The sequence below is a fragment of the Balearica regulorum genome, chromosome 4 (assembly GCF_011004875.1).
Source record: "Balearica regulorum gibbericeps isolate bBalReg1 chromosome 4, bBalReg1.pri, whole genome shotgun sequence".
In the NCBI taxonomy this organism is placed as follows: Eukaryota; Metazoa; Chordata; class Aves; order Gruiformes; family Gruidae; genus Balearica; species Balearica regulorum.
The window spans coordinates 50,764,728-50,784,280 of NC_046187.1; the positions used below are offsets into that span (position 1 = coordinate 50,764,728).

The window sequence follows — 19,553 nt, forward strand, 5'->3', positions numbered from 1 at the left end:
AAGTAAAAGCATGCTTAAGTAACAATGGATAAAAACGCTTCTATATTTTTTAGTGTTATTTGTATACATAGTAGCCTCAAATGTGAGATCTTTTCTCCTAAGTGTTGGAGGAAATGGGTAGGTTCAGGGTGGTCATACACATATACCCTTTCCTCAAAGTAGGAAAAGGGAACAAAAAGGCTGAACTCCTCTCTCTCTTATCTGTATGGTTGTTCTTGTATTGTCAATAGTAGGGTGCTGGGGAGAGAAGGGGTGATGTTGTTTTACAATCCCTCATTAGTTGATTCTACCCTTCAACTGGGCAAATACAGATCAGAACTTAATTGTCAGGAACAGGTCAATTAAAGCTTTTCTCCTTTCTCTTACAGGGAGGTTTGCCTACTTGTAGTCCCAAACTACAGTGCAATGTCAAAAATCTAAAATATATTAGACATTCTGCTAGTCTAATTTTCATATGAAAGCAATTGCTTTTGTAATCACTGCAGTGCAGTAGGATTATGAATATTGTTAAGAAGACATGTTGCAAAAACAAAGTCAGATGAGTTATCCATTTCTCGCATTCTCTGTATTTGTATTCCTTAACTAAAATACAGACTGAAAAAACTCCAATTTTGGTCCTTAAAAGCACTTTAATGTGTGGAAATCAAAAATGCGGGCAATTCACTTCACCATATCTAGATGAATTAGTACTCCAGCTTTTGCAGTGCTGTACAAACAGGAGTATTTCATATTGAACTTCATACTGAATATGTAATAGCCTAAAATCTTCTTTGGGGGCATTTTATTATTAATCATGCTCTTCTCATTATAGCAAAGGTTTTTAACTTATGCTTAACTCACTCCCTCTTCCTTTTCTAGTCCACAGTTCTGAACACAGAATCTGTAATTTCTGTGCTAAATTACTTGCATCACTTACATTTTTTTCAGATGTTTTTACACCTTGAATGGAATCTTCTGTTGAAAATTACTCTGTTGTCTAATATTTTCCCTTGTTTTAACTCAGTTACTTGTCGATTCAGAGAATATTTAGATAACTTACACAGCATAATATTATACATTCTGCATGTACAAATTTAGAGTATAATGTTTCTTACCTAAGTTTTATAGCCAGCTAAACACTCTTTCCAAGTATAGGAATATAAACAATTCATCAGGAGGTGAAAATCAGGCAGCTCATCTGCTAACCTGTGGTATAAATCCATTGTCAGATCTTTTAAACAGAGGTAAATGTGAGATAACTAGCCCTTTCTAAGTACGGGTCAGCTACCTGGTACTTAACTGCAGAGTTAAAGGACCTCTTTCAGCTTCAGGAGTCACTGCAGAAGGTATGACGGAGTGGTGCCTGAGAGCCCATATGGCTTTACATCTCCTCCTGGCAAAGCGTGCGAGATGAGCCAAGAGGCAGTCTGAAAGCGAGCCATGTTGCTCATAACGGTTGAAATGTCCAGCTGGAATCTGAGTCTTATCCCTTCTCATAATTTACAGTGCAATGTGACATTGTCTCTATTTCTGTCTGTCTAATCCCTGGAAAAGTCTTTTTACAAACCATCTGCGCTATAACAGGTTTTGTAATAGGAACTCACATAAAATATATTCAGATATACTCTTAATGATTTTGGCTAAGCTATCATGAGAATTATTTTATTATCTTGAAGTGTGGCATTAGGAAACTGTGAAGCTCTGAAAACTGGTCAAACCTTCAACCTCTTTGCCAGCACTTTGATGGGTCTGCCAAAGTAGGCTTTTAAAAATTAACATGTTATTTATTTGAAATTCATCCATATTTCTCCTGCAATTCTCTGTTTAAGACATCTTCCAATAATAGAAAGCCTCTCAACTTGTTTGTTTTGATTCAGCATCAAGAGACAGTAATAGTTAATGGACTAGTAAAAACCAGTTGCAAACAACTCTTTTTCTAGTTTTTACTTCTATTTCAATTATAAATTAGTTGCATCACTCTGTGTTAATCTGAATATGTACATTTGACATTCAGAAGTGATGAACTTAGGCTTTTGTGACTAGGCCTTGCATTAACTGGATTGAAAAATAATACTTTTTCATATATCCATTGCATAATTAGCTCACAAAACTATTAAATATACTTGGTATCATTAACCATTTCCAATCCACTTTATGCTTGGGTAACAATCTCTTTCAAAGAGAAACATACTTTACACACTACTTCAAATTGCTTTTATTCATTTAGGTACATTTTCAATTTTCAAGCAATATCTTTCATATAATTATGATATTCTTGTTATATGTTATGTGCAGCCATAACACCACATTGCTGTTTAATATTTGAAATACTCTAAGTATAAAATATATCTTACATCTCCCATATGAATTACCATATGAAAACTGTGCTATAAAAATAAAGAGTAGTAAGCTGTTTCTGCAGTCATTTATTAGGACCAAGTGGTAATCTTTTCTGGTAGAAATGGCATTATTTAACCTGAAACATCCTTCCTGAAAAACAAGAGCATATCATGTCAGTTGATATGTCAAGAATTAAAAATTCCCCCATGAATAAACACAAATGCAAGCAGCAGTAGGACAATAATTAAATTCTGTGCAATTTCTGTGTGGTTATTTCAGGGTCCAAGTGCTTGTACATTGTTGGTTCTAAACAGCTGTAGCAAAGAACGTCTATGCTGTGGATGTAAGATCCCTTGCTTTAAGTTTTATCAACCTCACCAGCGTGTTCTACATAATCTTCTTTGAATCTTAAAAATAATCATTTTTTGTTAAATTATTTAAACACTACATTGGTCCTTCCAGAGCTGGGATGTCGAGAACTCTTCCTCTTATTTCTGCATTCAGTATATTTTTTTTTTCCTTTTTTCTGCCTTCTTCAGACTCTAAAAGTTTTCAATATTTAAGTTTTGATCCATCTTTTCTTCTTTTTGTTTTCTTTCCCTCAGTCTGAGCTCAGGAAGATTATTTCTACCTAGGACACAAGGTACAGCTTGTGTTAGTTTGTATCTGAAGTTGTATTGATCTAATGTGGAGAGCACCTTTTGCTGTCTGTAACTGACAGACAAAAAGAAAAACATACTTTGTACTTTCATAACTAGTCTGATACTTCTCTCTATAGTAGACAAAATGCATGCAGGTTATTTTCTCTCTCTTTTTCTAAGTTTATTCATCATCTGTGTTTGGAAGGAATTTTGAGGTCCAGTACCTGCTTTTTGATGTGTTTTTATTTCCATAATCTAGAGCTGGTTTGGAAAGGACAAGCACATGGAGGAAAGATGCCTTTACAAAGTTAGAATATGTATTCCTAAGTTTGACCTTTTGAAATCCTCCGAGGTGTATGCAGCTACTGGGCAGTCTGCTTTATTTTTCCTTCTGCAACTGCTCAAATTTTCTTGTGTATATTAACTATAAATCTTAATTTTCCTTGAGCTGCTGTTATGAAATTGGACATTTGGAATTGGATGTCTAGATGTGGCACTTAGGGACATGGTTTAGTGGTGGACTTGGCAGTGTTAGTTTAACGGTTGGACTCAATGATCTTAAAGGTCTTTTCCAACCTAAATGATTCCATGATTCTATGATTTTTTTCTTTTACATGTGGAAAAGATATGAGGCTGTGTCAGAAGAAGTTCAGATTGGACTTTAGGAAAAGGTTCTTCACTGAGAGAATGGTCGGTCACTGGAACATGGTTCCCCAGGGAAGTGGTCACAGCACCAAGCCTGTCAGAGTTCAGGGGGCACCTGGACAATGCTCTCAGCTGTATGGTTTAGTTTTAGGTAGTCCTGCGAGGAGCGGGGAGTTGGACTCCATGATCCTAATGAGACCCTTCCAACTCAAGATATTATACGATTCTGATTCTTTTGAAGGGGTACAGAATAAATCCATAGAGGAGAGGAAGAGGAACAAGTAGCAGTTCTTCCTCAGACAGCTTGCTGGAAGGCAGGCTTCAAGTGAAGTGTCAGGTCCCAGCTGCTGACAGTTGGTGCTGGCAGGAATGGCCGGGCGCGGGAAGGACTGGCTGCGTGCTGGCTTCCCTCAGGACAACCTTCGAAAAAGCAGCAGCCACAGGCCTCTTTTCTCATGAGAGGGAAATAGTTAATCTTCTGTACCCACTGTCACTTTAGAGAAGATGGGAAAAGGATGAAAGGGAATGCTAAATCAGTGATTTCCAGTCAGTGATGGTAGAGGGGGGAGCAAGAGTGCAGCGGTGACCCTGTGCAGAGGGTTGTCTCCTATGCTAGGTATGAGCCTCAGCTCGGTGCCTTAGTATTTCATCTCAATGCTAACTTTGACTCCAGAGCATCTGTAGTGAGACTGGACATATGCTGAAGTAGATTTCAATTATTAACAGCTACTTTGCCAGCAGTCCAGCAGTCCTCTGCTTACCTTTCTGCTTTATAGACTTTTTTATTTTACCTCATTATATTTTAAATGCAAGTCTGGATGTTGTCACCATTTCTACAAAATTTGCACTGAAAACTAGGAAAAAGGGTATTCTGTTTCAGTTCTCAAATATTTTATCCTCAATATTATTATTTTTTCCCCTGTACCATACAAGAGGACATGGAACTCCAAGCAGTGGTTGGATTTAATTGTAGAAGTAGAGTCTGAGTGGGAAGAGGTCATTAGTGGTTTGCATGGTGGTACAGAAGTGTTAGTGTTTAAACATTAATCCATTGCCATCTGTCCTGCTGTTGTTACCCACATGCTGTTGGCCAACACAGATAGCATAGCTACTACCCAAATTTTCAGAGCAGGGAAGGAGAAGTGATTTCCTTTTGTAGGAGAGAGATCCCAAAAGTCAAAGAAACAGACATTTTTCTAAGGTATTTTAATAGGTTTTGAGGGATACAGCATACATCTTCAAAAGATGGTTCTGATTCTTTGTCTTTAGCTTTATCAAATGCTAATACTTCATTTAACTGCAAAAACAGGTGTTGTGCCTGTATTGTGACGTTCACAAGGCTGCTGCTGGGTGTTAAGCATTATTAAATTACCTACAGCATCTGGCCCTTTAGTACGTCCCTGATAGGACATTAAGATTTTATTTTTACCTCCTTTTTTTCCCCTGATGTTTGGACAGCTCATTAATATTGGTAAGAATATATTATTCTAATAGGAGTGGCTTAGTTGAAGGACAAAATAAGGGCAAATAAATAAGAAGCTGTTTTTTCACTTAATTAAATAAAACAACATAATTTAAAAAAAAAAAAAAAAAAGAGAAGAGCAGTGAGACCTTTTTGATGTTCTCCTTTACTTCAGAGCTACAGAGAACACTTGGAAGAAGAAACTCAACAGCATGCTGCTGCTGTTGAAGATGTTGAAGTGACAGCAAAGAGATTTATCAGAAATACGAGTGAAAAGTAATTTGATTGTAGACTTAGAGTATTTATTCAGCTAAGTTATCTTTAAAAAGTCTGGGTTCTATCAGTTGTCTTACTGAGCCAGCTGTGGGAAATTAGCCTGGTTTTATATGTGAAAGACATTTTTGCAAGTGGATAGTCAGGCTTGGAAACATTTGTCTGTTTGTCCATGAAAGTTATTTGTCCACACGAGATCATGAACCTCTTAGATCGCAAGTTCTAGTTCATACCTATTAGATGACTAGTATTAAAAAAATAAATCAAACCTCTTCTATTTCCTAGAATTTCCTCTCACATCTTTGGACTGTCAGAAATTGCATCTCACTGTTATGTTACAATTATTGTGAGTTTTTAAAAACACTAACGTCAAAGTTTACTTTCTGTTTATTGCACTGCTTTGTCTGAGTCTAATAAAAATATGCAGTTCCAAAACCAACTTCAATGTATAACACTGAAGCTTTAATAACTTCTTGCAGAATACCAGTTAATATCCATAACTAGAACATAGCTGGTTTGTTGTGCTTATTTATCAAGATAATTTTGTTTATTTGACTTTTACTTATTTTGCCTCCATTCTGTACGGAGTTTCAAATTTCATATTATGCCAATACTAGAGGTGTTTAATTGTGCCATTTATAGATGGGCAGAGCTGTCTTCATGTAATTTCTCTCAAGCATGTACAGGACATTTAAATGTATATTAAATATACATTTTTTTAAAATTTCTATAAGACATAAATATATCTCTGAAAATACTTTCTTTTTCCTTAGGTTATTCTTAGGGTGATAAATATTGCAGTTGCAGCTGAATTATGAACAGATGACACTGAATTAATGATTAGCAGAATATTTTAAAATTTCAACTAGGTTTCTTCCTGTGAAAAAAAGCATTCCATAAGTCTGAAATTAATTAATCACTGGGAACAGTTATTACTGAGTGGCTAACATCAGTTATAGATCAAAATAATACAGACTGAGCATTTTTTCCAAATCAAAATTAAAGACTATATTTCCCTTAAAATAATTTATTCCAACATTAGAGTCTCCAAACTTCATGAGTTTCCTTTTCTGGTGTTTTGGACAGATGTTTTGTTTGAAGAAGCTGTTTTGTTGCTCTTCTCTCACATGTATTACCAAGGCACCTGGACTCTTTACCACTTAAAAGTTGTCAGACACTAAAAGCTTCCTACCCATTTTGCTTCTGGAATGGAAGAAGTGGTTTTCTATTATGGAAAAGCGCGACGGGGTGGTTTTGACACTCACCTGTCTTTTGAGAAGGAAAGGGAAATTTGCTAATCTGCTGTCTCTAGTTTGGTCTTTTCTGGGTCTTCATTTGCTTGTTTTGTTTGGGGTTTTTTTGTTGTTTGGTTTTAACTTCTTTTCTCTGTGGCACTTATATGTGAAGCCAGATGCTAATTTACCACATCTATTTTTCTCTATGGTGGAGAGATTATAGTTGACTTGCCATGTTGCCAAAGCAACAGCTTTCAGCAAGTCCAGACAAAAATTCTACCTGTGCTCTAGGTCTTGCCTCTGAATTTATACAACCATCTGCATCTAGGTTAGATTTCTTTCCAGATACAAAATCATACATTCCTGTGAGGACACTTCAGATTTCCCCATGATACTAAACTTGTTCCCTTACCATAAGATCCTACTCCCAAGTGTATTAATATAGTCTAAGTGGTGTATTTGAAAGGTAGACAGTCTGGTAGACAGTTCAAATCAAGATAAAGACACAGAATTTAAGTGTCAGCAGGGTAGGAATCTGAGGTAGATGTCTTCATCTGTGTGTTGAATTGCATCTTCTGTGTTACAAGTCAACAGTGAACTCCACTGAGAACCTTAATCAGAAGAGACACTTCCAGAATCTAAGAGGCCAAATCTGCTTTTATCCTGTTCCTGCAGCTTTCCTGGCCCTTGTCCCATTGTCAAGGGCAAGGAGACTGGTAATTTCCTAAATGGATAATACAAAAATCCTGAGAGCTGGGCTAAGCCATCATCATCTTACCCTATCATCATAGTGGATGCTAGTTGTTCAGAAATCTGCAAATGCAGTTCAATGATCTACTAAGTAGCAGAAGAGGTTTAAATTATCATTTTCTGGTCATTAGGCTATATTTTTTTACCTTTATTTTACCACCAAGTGGTAGCCTTTTGTACATTCTTTCATTATATCTATCTCAGGTAAAGCGTGATATGAAATGCTAACACCTTTTGCATAGATAACTTCAGTGCATTTGTACTCTCTAGCTAAAGCAGATAATCTGAGAAACAGTCACTTTGGAAAAAATAGGTTTCCTAGGCCTCCCTATGTTATAGCTATCAGTGTTTAATTCATTTTATAAAAATATAAAACACATTCTTTTTAACATTCTTTTTCCAAGAAAGCTTCAAAGTAATCTGGTAAGTCATATCCTTTGTTTCAGTCGTCTTCTCTCAAAACGTGATTAATTCAATTATTTATGTAAAAAAAAAAATAATTTGCATTCAGAAACTTTTTAACAGTCTAATTCAGTACATTGTGAATAATATTATGCAATATTTTCTAATCACAAGTTATATTTAAAGTCCATGGAAAACTGCCAAAATCATCTGGAAAAACAACTTGTATCTTTTTAATAAAATCTGGGGGAAAAAAACAAACCAAACAAACCACAACAAAGATTGAAAACTAACCTCTGAATAATAAGTGTGTATAGACAATATAGGTAAAAACATTTAAATTAGCTTTTAATTTATATTAATAAACCACAAAAACATGTTCAAAATACCTACAGAGTAGAAACAAATTTCAGAAGGACCGTGTCTGATGCCTGAAGAGAATATTATCAGTAAGAAAGAAAAAACTGAAATGCTTTTCTTTTTTAAATCTTCACCAAGCAAGATACACAACAGTTAGTAAAAAAGGTCACAGGAAGAGAAAAGGTAAGGAACTGTTAGGTGACATGAATGTATTTCACTTCATTCCATTTCAATTCCAGTCCAGTTCACCTCAGACTGATAAAGCAGGCAGCAGAAATGTACTTCCACTATTAGCAATTATTTTAGGGAGTATGCAGATGAGACATAAAGTCTCAAAGGATGCAAATAGGTCAAACATCAGATCTGGTTTTAATAAAAATAAAAAGCAAGGTTGTAGAGATTTACAGATAAGTGCCTTTCAGTAGAATTTCTGGGAAATTTTTGGAACATTCAGTAGAAAAGTCAGACTAAAAGTCTGACCTAAAGGAAATATATAATGATAAATAGAAACAGTTTGAGAGAGGAATGAATGACCTTATGATCCACAAGTTGTTTTATTTCCCAAGGAGAAATGCAACATTCCTGTTCTGTCTTTGAGTTTCATCTATGTAATGGAGACATTTCATACTCCCCTTACTGTCATGTGCATGCTCTTGCTATTTGATTTCAATGTGCTGTTCATTAAGCACAGCATGTAGTCAGCTATCTCATACTGTGTTTTGTCCTGTCTTTTTGTAACTCTCATTTCTTTTCAGTGGAATACGCTGTAAATAATATACTCCAGTTACTTAGTAGACAACTTTGGATTTTCATAAAACACGTAGTGGCCAAACAACATAACAGGAACCTTATACTCTAACTCAGCTAACAAAGACAATGGAAACTTTCCCACTGATTTTGTATGGAAATATAATGCACAGACTGCTTCAGTAAGCCTCAGCTTCCGTAAGGTATACAATCAACTTTGTAAATTATTTCAGTTGTAAAAACCAATCATATCACAGACAGCAAAAAAATCAAAGGTTGGGGATGATGCTGAAAACTTGGAAAATTCTCTTAGGATTTTAGTAGTAAATCCTATTCAGGTAGCATTGATCATGATGAAGAAAAATTTATACACTTTCTATTCCCACTCATACTTTGGAGTACTCCAAAATACATTAGAGCTATAATTAATTAATTATAAAGGCAATTATAAGAAGAATTTAATATAGCATGGCTATTTACTGGTGTCACAAAAAAAGATTCCTGGTTAATAAAGGAAAACATCCATAGGAAAGATAATGCAATAAGGCTAGTAATAAAAAATAATATATATTATAATTTGATCTCTTTAGTATTTACTTTATATTTAAATATATTTCATTTAACAGTTTAATTCAAAAATTAGCCATTGCTATGTTTTGCTATTTATTTTAAACATATTTATATTAGATATAGTATTTATATATGTTTATAATATATGTATTCAATTATCTAGCATATGTTTCAAATAAACTAAACTTAATGAGATTATAAATAGAGCAAAATATACAGTCTAAAGTCTTACACACACAACTGGGTGCCTGATGTATCTTTCTTTGGCTTGCTTAGCTTAGCTTTCTTATCTAAAGCAGTCATATAGGCGATTAAGATACTATAAAGTTGTAACCTGTCAGCTGAGCCACAGGAGCAGAAGATGCACATGGTTTTAACCATTAGAAAAGCAAAATAAATGTGTTAACTTAAAGCTCAGGCCACCTTCAAGAAGTACATTTTACTTTCATCCATCCATGTGTATTGCTTGCAGCTGCTGAAACCTATGGACAGGTGTATCAGATCAGACCAAAGGTCTGTTTAGCCATGTAATTTCTGAACGTCTCCAATAGAAACTACCATGTGATACACATAGTAGGAGGAAAAGCACAGGTTTGCACTTGTGTGAGTGTGGCCTCGTATGGAAGTAGCACGGAGAACACTGTCTGCTGCAACTTTTATACAGCTTTCTCATATATTTTCATACCTGGGGTTCCACCGTCAAGATGCACCAGGAAGGCAGACTGAGGGAAGGATATATTCTATTCATTGCAAAGATGACAGGCAATATTTTACGTGTGTTTTTTCATGAAGTTCCTAGTAGTAAAATCTGCCCAGTAGGGCAGAATTTTCCTGTGAGCTTCCATTTGACCAAGTCCTAAGCCTGTAATATCCCAGCCTTTGATGGATGCCAGTGGGTCTGTAGAACATGAAGAAGGAAGAACCATGCTATCACCATACCTGTTGTCCGATTAAGATTCTACTTCATTTTCATTTTGTTCATTTATATTTCTCTGTATAAATGTGTGGCTTATCCATATGCTGATAAATGATGTTGACAGCTGGTATTATTCACTGTAGTCTGATGCTAAAAAGGGTAACAAACGTGCATTGCTTCTGGCCTAGCACTTGCTCCAGTTTCCCGTGTCTGAGTAGGTAATCATTCAGACCAGGAAACCTTGAAAATCAACCTCTTCTAAAAGCAATAGCTTTCCAAGATCTCCATAGCATGACCATCACCTATTGACAATACTCAGCTAGAGGTTGTTGGGTTTTTTAACTGCCACTTTCGCCCTTTTTTTGATATAAAGAAGATAGTCCCTTCCCTTTCTCAGCAAACAGAACACAGAATATGTTCTGATTGCTGTGAATGTTTGCTTGTGTAGATGTCTTGCTCTCAGCTGAAAGCTCTCTTTATTCAAATTCCTCAGTGCTTCTATTCAGCCAGTATGAGTCCTTCATTTGCATTATTGTATTTGCATTCACTGAAAAATTTCTGAGACCTCTGGTGGTCAAAATAATATAATATTGAAGATTCCTATGAATATTAACAAAATTTTATCTAAGTATATGTTTCAAAAATATTGATTTTAGACCTGGCTGGGGATTGAATATTTATTAAAAATGCTTCATCTCTTTTATCTCCAATCTCAGAAGCAACAACACATTCTCATAAAACTAACTTTCTTTGTCATCCAAAAATACCCTGCCTTTAATAACTGTTTAAATAACCCATTTTTCATTGAAGAATCAGAAGACAGTACGTTGAATTTCATTATGTTTTGCATTTACAAAGATCATAAATTTGTGGTAATTCCCTTTGAATTCTAGGCCCTATATTTAAAGTGGTTGATTTCTTATCTATTTCTACATCTGAATTTGTTGTCTGCCTTGTCCCGTGGACAAGGAAGGTGATTTAGAAACTAGAGATAACTGCTAGTGTTCATCTATATCTGGTATAAAACCACAAAATGTCCTTATCAATGGAAGAGAAAAAGTGTAACTTCTCATGTATTTAGTTTTGTGGATAGTTACTGTTCCTTGTGCATCTCAGTTTCAACTTCTGTTTCAGTAAAGTGAGAATGAATGAAAATGCATTGTAAATGGCTGGCAGGAAACAGGGCAGAAGAAAAACCAAACCCAAAGTTGTCTTCACCCTGGTTTTAAAGGTTTGTGTTACTTTTATTGATGTCGAGAGGAGTGGGAGTGCAGTGCATTACTGCTGAGAAAAAAAGAACATACAATCTTCTTCACATATATGGTTAAAGTCCCGAGAGTAATGAGCATTATTAGGTATTCTCAAAAATCTAAAATTGAAGTCTGTTTGGTTAAGTCTGTGTAAATCTAAAGACTGAGTAATGTTTGGGTAAAAACTGTTGCAATTAGGGAAATTATGACTTTTAGTTTGTCTATCTTGTCTCCACAGTAATGACTTTCTACATCACTTCTTGTTCACAAGTATCACACAAGCATTATTACCTTTATTGTATCATTTTATGGAAAATTGAAAGGGAGACGAACTTTGAGGAAAATACTCAGAAAAAAAAAAAAAAAAAACGAACAAGACCTCAAACCTGAATATCCTTTCCCACGGCAAAAAAACATGATACAGCGATAAAGCAAAAAATACGTAACCACAGAATTAGTTGAGAAGAGGTTCAATCTGCTGGTAGGAGAAATCTGAACTGGCCAGCAAGCTGTAATGACTGTACATGCTCTCCAAGCAGTGAAAAAATCCACTATATGCTACACAGAATAAGTAGCAGTAAGGTTTGTAGTAATGCCAAAAAAACCCCCCACCCAAACTACTGATGCACACTTATCACATATGGAAAATTTGATTTCATCTTTTAATAACAGCTTCCAGCAGTTTCTACTTCTATCATGTGATTACAGTATTATACAAATCAAGATTTTTAACTGATCAGCATTAAATTCTATTTGGTAAATGGAGTGCTTACCCTTCCATCTTTAAAATCTTATCTTTATAATTATATCTAAACCTTGGAAGACTCGTGAGTTCTTGGTAGTACTTATGATAATTCCAAGTAGTGTTTATAATTTGTTTTTCTGAATAATAATAAACTAGAATAAGGCATCGTTGACTTTAAAAAGCAAAACATTAAAGCATGCATTCTTCATGGTTGTTATTATGGTATTACTTAATAAGTAAGTCAAGCTAGACACTGTACAAATTCAAAATAGACACAGGTCTTGAAATTTAATCTCTATTAATGTTAATCCAGGTTACAGTACTATAATGCTCTGTATCCATATTGTATGTACTGCTCAACATTTTTGTTTAACACATCTTCACTGTAGATAAAATGAATAATTTTATACTTTATACCATTTTTAATGCAGCTGGTTTAATGATAGTTTTGATTATGCAACTGCTGTGCAACAAGCATGTGTTATAAACCATCATTATATACAACGTACGGATGAATATGAAATGTACATGTTTCATCTATGTATTTTAAATGAATGTAATTTCACAGAAACTTAGTAATTTAATTCATTATTATACAATGGAAATTATAAGTAAATTTTCCTGGACACAAGTTGAGAAGAGAGTTTGCCTTGAACTTCCCTTGGTCCTGATTAAAGCTATTAAGAAGCTGACTGCATCTCTAGTATGAAGTAGATTAGTATTAGCACAGCTAGAAAGCTTTTCAGATAGCCATGTATTTGGTAGAAGTTACCTTTACAAACAGAATTTGGAAGATAGATTTCCTTGCATGTTTCTCTGGACCGAAGCAGACATGATTTGTTGAAAATAAGCATAGTGGATAGTGTGATTGCTCTACAAGTTTGAGCTAAAAATTTCAAAAGATTTGCTTTGTTCATGCATGATATTCTAAGAGGTGATTCTGTCATCATTTTTGTTAGGAGTACTATTAAAGATTCAGACATTCTATGAGACGTGTATGTTTGTAGAGTGTTTTTGGAACACAGCAATTTGCATTACAGCTAAGATAATACACTAATACTTTGCACATGCAACTGGGAAATGAAAATGTAATGAAACAGAATTCCATTTTGATAGCTTTGATTATTCTGTAGGCAGTTTAACTTTTCAAAACCATTTTTGTAACATTCACATCTGGTTCTATGTCAAGGAGACAAACTTAACTTGTATTATGTTTTGTTAGCAATCTCTCAAGTGGCTTGAATACACTAACCACTGTTTTGGCAATAAGTGAGTAATACAAAATGATGCTCTGTTAAGTTCTGAGTGCAACATAAAGTAAAAATCCATTTCTTTTAGCATTAAAAAGTAGAGTTACATCCTGTAATGATACTTTGGACTAGCTGAATTCTAGGTGTACTTTTATGCAATGTGGTGCTGAAGAATCACAAATGGTGAGCATCTAAAAGATATGCATCTCTCTGTAGAAGCTACAGTTCCTTGTTCTGTAAGTCGTACTTCATGAAAAGCTGTATTATACTAAATACACTGCAAGTTTTAAAAGGCAGTTATTGAAACATGGGCTGTCACTTGCAGGGATATACACTGAGTAAGAATTTGGCAGGTCTTTTTTCTCTTTGGTTTCTCTCATGTTGTCTGTTAATCCCTTTTCTTTACAGAACTAACAACTTTCATGTGTGTAAATTAACAGCGTCACAGTGCTTTTAATACCGCTTACTTTTAGGCAGCTAAGCAATCATCAGCTCTTAAATAAAGATGAAACAAGTTAGTATGGAGTTATTTGTGATTATCCTTTGGTTTCCTGAATAGTAACTATGGTGGCAGGACAATGACAGGTCCTTTTTCAGCTGTGCTTTCCCGTCCCTGCAGGATGCCGCTGCTGTTGTCAGGCAGGCAGCACACTGTGCTGGACTCCTTGCTTTGCAACCCATCGCTGTTAAAAACAAGTCTCCTGAGCCATGACAATAAACATTGGTTGCATTGTACTAATTTTTTTGCTAATCACTCGCGTGGAGTGTTTTGTTTTTCTTTGTCATGTTCTCATTACCTGTCTCCATAAATGAGCATGGTATTTTTACAAACAGTTCCCCAGACAATGCTTCACATAAAGCAGAAGGTACTCAGTCTACCTGGGTTTATTACCTGTTATAGCACAAACATCCCGACTGACCTTTAGCTAGATGTAGTAGGAAGGATTTTCAATGGGTTTTTTTCAGATTGTTTCCCCAAAACTTGACTGAAGTATGCTCTCTGACTGTTGAAGTGAGACTCAAGGGCTCTCCCTCCTCCTTCTTGCTGCAGTTTCCCTCCAAAGGAAATGCAAGCACTCAGGCAGGGTGCTCAGCAGGGACACCAGTCCAGGTGATGCCACACCAGTCTGGCACACGCAGGGGGACCAGAACACACTTACTGGGAGGAACGGTCTGCATTTTAGGGACTGGTAGACTTGTGCAATGTCTTTTCCTTTTGCAAAATGGGGGAAATAAGAATATCACGCTTCACATATAGTGGTGTTTAAAGACTTTAAAGGATGTGATCTTCTTGATTTTGTGCTATATTTGATAATATGTTCAGCTATGCAAAAGTTTCACATAGAGCATTCTGGTAGTTGTTAAGCAACCTGAAACCATGAGCTTATTGTTTTAAAATACAATTCAAATTTCCTGTTAACTGAAATTTACTTCTACAACAGAATTCTCACCTATGCTTTCTGATAATGATTCAAAATGCAGCTTTTGTGAAGTGTAATACATTCTATTCTAATCATTACAAAATAATTGAAAACTAGACTTCTGCAGGAAAATAAATATACAGTTCCAGAAGGGCTTTGAGATTTTAAAATCAAACTCGTGACTAAACCAGGAAAAATGATTGCGTCAAATTTTTCCTCAAAGGAATATGTTTTATGTCAATTTTAATATTGCTTTCATAAATTTTACATTAGATGAATGCCTTTTAATTGTATATCTTTAAAATAGTTCACAATGAAGAACAAACACTTCCAAACCAAAAGTAAACACTATTCCAAAAGTGTATCAAAATAGAATGTTTTGATAGCATCAGAATTTTTTTTCAATTCCAAAAACAATTTCAACAGAAACAGTAAGAAATATATATCAATGAATAAAAACTAGACAATGTAAAAAGCTTATGTAAAATGTAAATGGTTTCTCTGTTAACCATAGTGAGGCTATTTGATTTTCAACCTTTCATTTTATTAGGGCGACCTAAACGACTGAGGAACAGGCTTTTTTTTTTTTTTTTTTTTCCTTCCAGAGAACACAGTGGCAAAATATCAATGGTATGCAGACAGGGCACAATTGTTCTTCCCACTATAAAAAAATGACTAAATAGCAACATGCATTGTTATTTCAAATATCAGGCTACCACTTATTTTGTTATCAAAAATTTCAGCAATGACTTTGATGCTATCTTGGCCATCTTCCTTCAAACCACAGGGTTTCTGGAAGCACTTATATTCAACAAGAAAGCATCGATCCTTATAGCCTCTACAGGTCTTTCCATTCTGAACAATGAGAAGCATTCTAGAATAAACATTGTTGTACAGTGCTATCTAAAGAGGATTACACCTTGATTCTACTGTCTTGAAGTGTTTGCTCATGACTATCATATATCATTTTGAGCATTGAATCATGGCTGTGTGTAAATTATCAGTGGATCATATAATCTTCACAAGCCATCAGTAAAAGGTCATGTATAATTTCTGCAAGTATTTCAAACCAGTCTATAATTTATGATATTTTCTCCCTCTTCCAAATGAATAACATAGTAATATCATCTGTTTTATAACAGTTCTTACAGTAATCTGAGTCATGTGGTCATTGTAATTTCATAGAGTAACTCAATATAGTCAACAGCAGTATGATTCCTTTTGCAATGACATTGTTTTTCAAAACAACATGTAAGCTTAACATATTTACAAACTAAGAAGTAAAATTGAAAGAATTGATAAATTTCTGCTCCTGGACAGATACACAACAGTCTGTTGAACTAACCAGAGGCCTGATAATGCCAAGATCTCACTGGGTTCCATAAAATAAGCATTCATAAAACAAATAAATGCAAATATATACTTAACAGCTTTTTAAAAAGACATCTTTACCTGTGACTGTGCAAAAGAAAGGAGTATCCCTCCCACCTGTATTGCTAGCCTGCATCGCTAGCTAAACACTAACATTTTAAAGAAATAATTCAGATGTGCCTGTGGGCAACGCTATCAAGGACACCACCACTGACCTTTGGAAAGTGTTTAAGAGTAATGGATTAATTCAGTAAGACAGCTATGTGTGAATATATGTTGTCATTACGTTTGTCCTGATTAGACTTTGTTATACCTTTTATTAGTGAGCATCCTGAAATCTTTGTGAGATGTAGTGTTTATCCCATGGCTAACATTAGGTTATCTGAAATCTGTTCCTGTCTGTCTTTACAAAAATTTAGTGTTTTTTTCAAAACAAAACCAACCAGCTGATTATCGCATTTAAAATAAAGTTCAATTGTACAGAGAGACATTTTACATTTTTACAACAGAATAAACATGTCTACCTTCAAGAAAATGGGGCATTATAAGTATTTTTATAATTCCTCTTCATTTTCTTTTTACATTCATGAATTAAAAATAACTAGAAATTTTTCACAGTACAAATGTAAGCTCATTTGAAAGTAAGAGGAATTATTGTTTTGATTTTATAGATAATACTCCAAATTAAGGGCTGCTATGTCAATTCCCCATCCAAAATTAGTTATCACAGCTGTTATTATATTTCTTATTGTATATTTTGATAATGTACATTTGCATATTAAACTGAAAACTTCGACATTATGGAAGCAGGTGTTCTTTACAAATCTATAAGCCAGATTGATAAACTGAAATAACATTCATGGATTTCTTTGTCCATAATGCCTTCCCCATAATTTTTATCCATATAGATTGATGGGTCATTTCAGGTATACATTAGAAATCTAATTAGAGATCAATGGAAAATTGTCAGATAATTATTCCCTGAAATCTTCTAGTTTGCCTTACAGCTGATTGTGCTATATGCAGTTCATTGCTTTTCAACACCATTTTCAGAAGTAAAGTTTTGCTTTCACTGATTAATAAAATAAAATAACAATTTTCAGAAAAAAATTAGCAGACAAAACACTGAGGAATAAGGATAAAACCAGTAAATTGAAAAGCATAGTAAATTTAACAGAGTTTTGGTATCTGCAAACTTTCTTAATTGCACTGTTAGGTGTAATTCCATAGGTCTGTTTGATTTCAGAATTATTTTAGGGTTTTGGAGATTTGAGACATTCAAGAGTTTTGTTTCATAGAATGTGAGAGAAATCCTGACATCTCAGCTAATTGTTTTTGTTCGTTTTGTTGGGGGGGAAGTTGTTTTGTTATTCCATTGTTCAAGTTTGCAGTAGAACTGAATGAAAAATACCCTTTTCTGCTGTGTTGATTTCTTGGTCTTTATGGAATAGGCTCATATGTTATCTTTTTTTTCCATTGACAAGAAACTGCACTGTAAGCTGAGCAAACCCCAGAAAACTTTGTCTGAATTGGCATTTCAAGATTTCAGAGTTTAAGTACATTCTAAATGCTTGTGTTGAGTTCTACACATGACACTGAAATAGATGTTTTTCATAGTTATTTTAAATTCTATCCTGATGTGCAATAGTGAAATAGTTACTCTGCAAATTCATTTAACATTTTTTCAATAATACAAATTACCTACCAGGCTTACAGAAAGCCAACTATTTTATAAAAGCCTCATGTACTCTATGTATTTTGGGTATTCCACATAAGCTGATAATTACTTTTATTCTTACAAAATATCTTAGATGAAACATTCACTTCCTTGATTTCAGGAGCTGATGCTGTGGAGGCCCAGTGTAAGAGGTTTGAAGTGAGGGCAAGTGACGGTGGAAAAGTATTGTTTTCTGCAGATGAAGATGAGATTGTCATTGGAGCAGACAGACTGAAAGTAACAGGTATGGTAATAATGAAGTTTCTAAATGGATATAAACTTTGTTCTTTTTTTTTTAATACCCTTAGTAATAATTATTCTATGAGCCTTCTACAAAATTTTCATCTACTGCAGAGGAAAATGCCTTCTCATCATCAGTGATTGCTTGACCAACCAAAAGATATTGCATAATCTAGAAATTAGCTCCTGTAAAGGTAGATTTGAATTTAAACTCTGCAGGCCCAATTATGGTACAAATCACCCTTACCACAGTGATTTGGCTTTTATATGTTACCATGAATTAAGCATTGCTTTGTGATATCTATGCCATTTGTTAGATAATGCCCCTTCACAATGACAAAAACTATTGTTATATACTGTGACCTTTGTTTTTTTCTGTATACAAAGTATCAAGTCTAGCTTCCACATGAATTAAGGGTATGTAAAGTAAGCTTTACTTTAGGAGGTTCGGCTGAATTGTAATAAGTAGAAACCTTGTCTTGACTTGAACATTTGCTCAATAGAATAAGAAAAATAATCCTCATTGGTATTTTACTGTCATTGAATATATTTATATAAGGTGTATAAATATAAAGGAAATTTATATATATATATATCTCAGTAACCCATTTCATATTAGCAATATGTTAGCTTGTAAAAAAAAAATAATTAAAAATCAGTTACCTAACTTTGTTTTAGATAAATGCTTTAACTTTGACTTCTTAATGAAATCTTAGTTGAACTTGGGCACAACTTGGGTTATGCCTCGTAATGCAAAACTTGAATTGCTTCACCAGTGTGGGGTGTTTAGCTTTAGGTTAGCCTATATCTGGGGATGCCTGAGTTACAGAGTTTGAAAGCAACCTACTAGTTTAAAAGTTCAATTGTGTAGAAAGTATAAGATGGTTCTGGTTTATGATGATTATGATAAAATATCCCTTTCTGGTCTGTAAAACTAACAATTGCATTACTAGCAACTTTAAGCCTTTAAAAAAAAAATTAGGTAGTTTTACTTCCGTGTAATGCCAGGTACAGCATTAAAACAGATCCAGGGAGTCCAGGGTCAAGCTGTGACTGTACTTCATAAGCCTCAAGATTCTTGCTTGCCAGTATATGTGGGATAACGTTTCTTCCTCTTTCATTCCTATCTGACCTCTGTCTATGTTCTCTAGCCAAGCAATCTCTTTTAATACTGCTAAACCAAAAGAAAAGGCCTTTACAAGCAGACAGGTTAGTGATGTTGCAGTATCCAATATAATA

The 19,553-nt window shown here is 34.6% G+C and overlaps 1 protein-coding gene across 1 annotated transcript in view; it reads left to right on the forward strand.

Annotated features, from left to right (window-relative positions):
- SGCZ (sarcoglycan zeta) overlaps nt 1–19,553 on the forward strand; it is a 482,281-nt gene that overhangs the window by 412,574 nt on the left and 50,154 nt on the right. Inside the window, exon 5 of the mRNA XM_075752098.1 lies at nt 18,196–18,318. Coding sequence (XP_075608213.1) covers nt 18,196–18,318 — 123 coding nt within the window. The remainder of the gene's footprint in view (nt 1–18,195; nt 18,319–19,553) is intronic.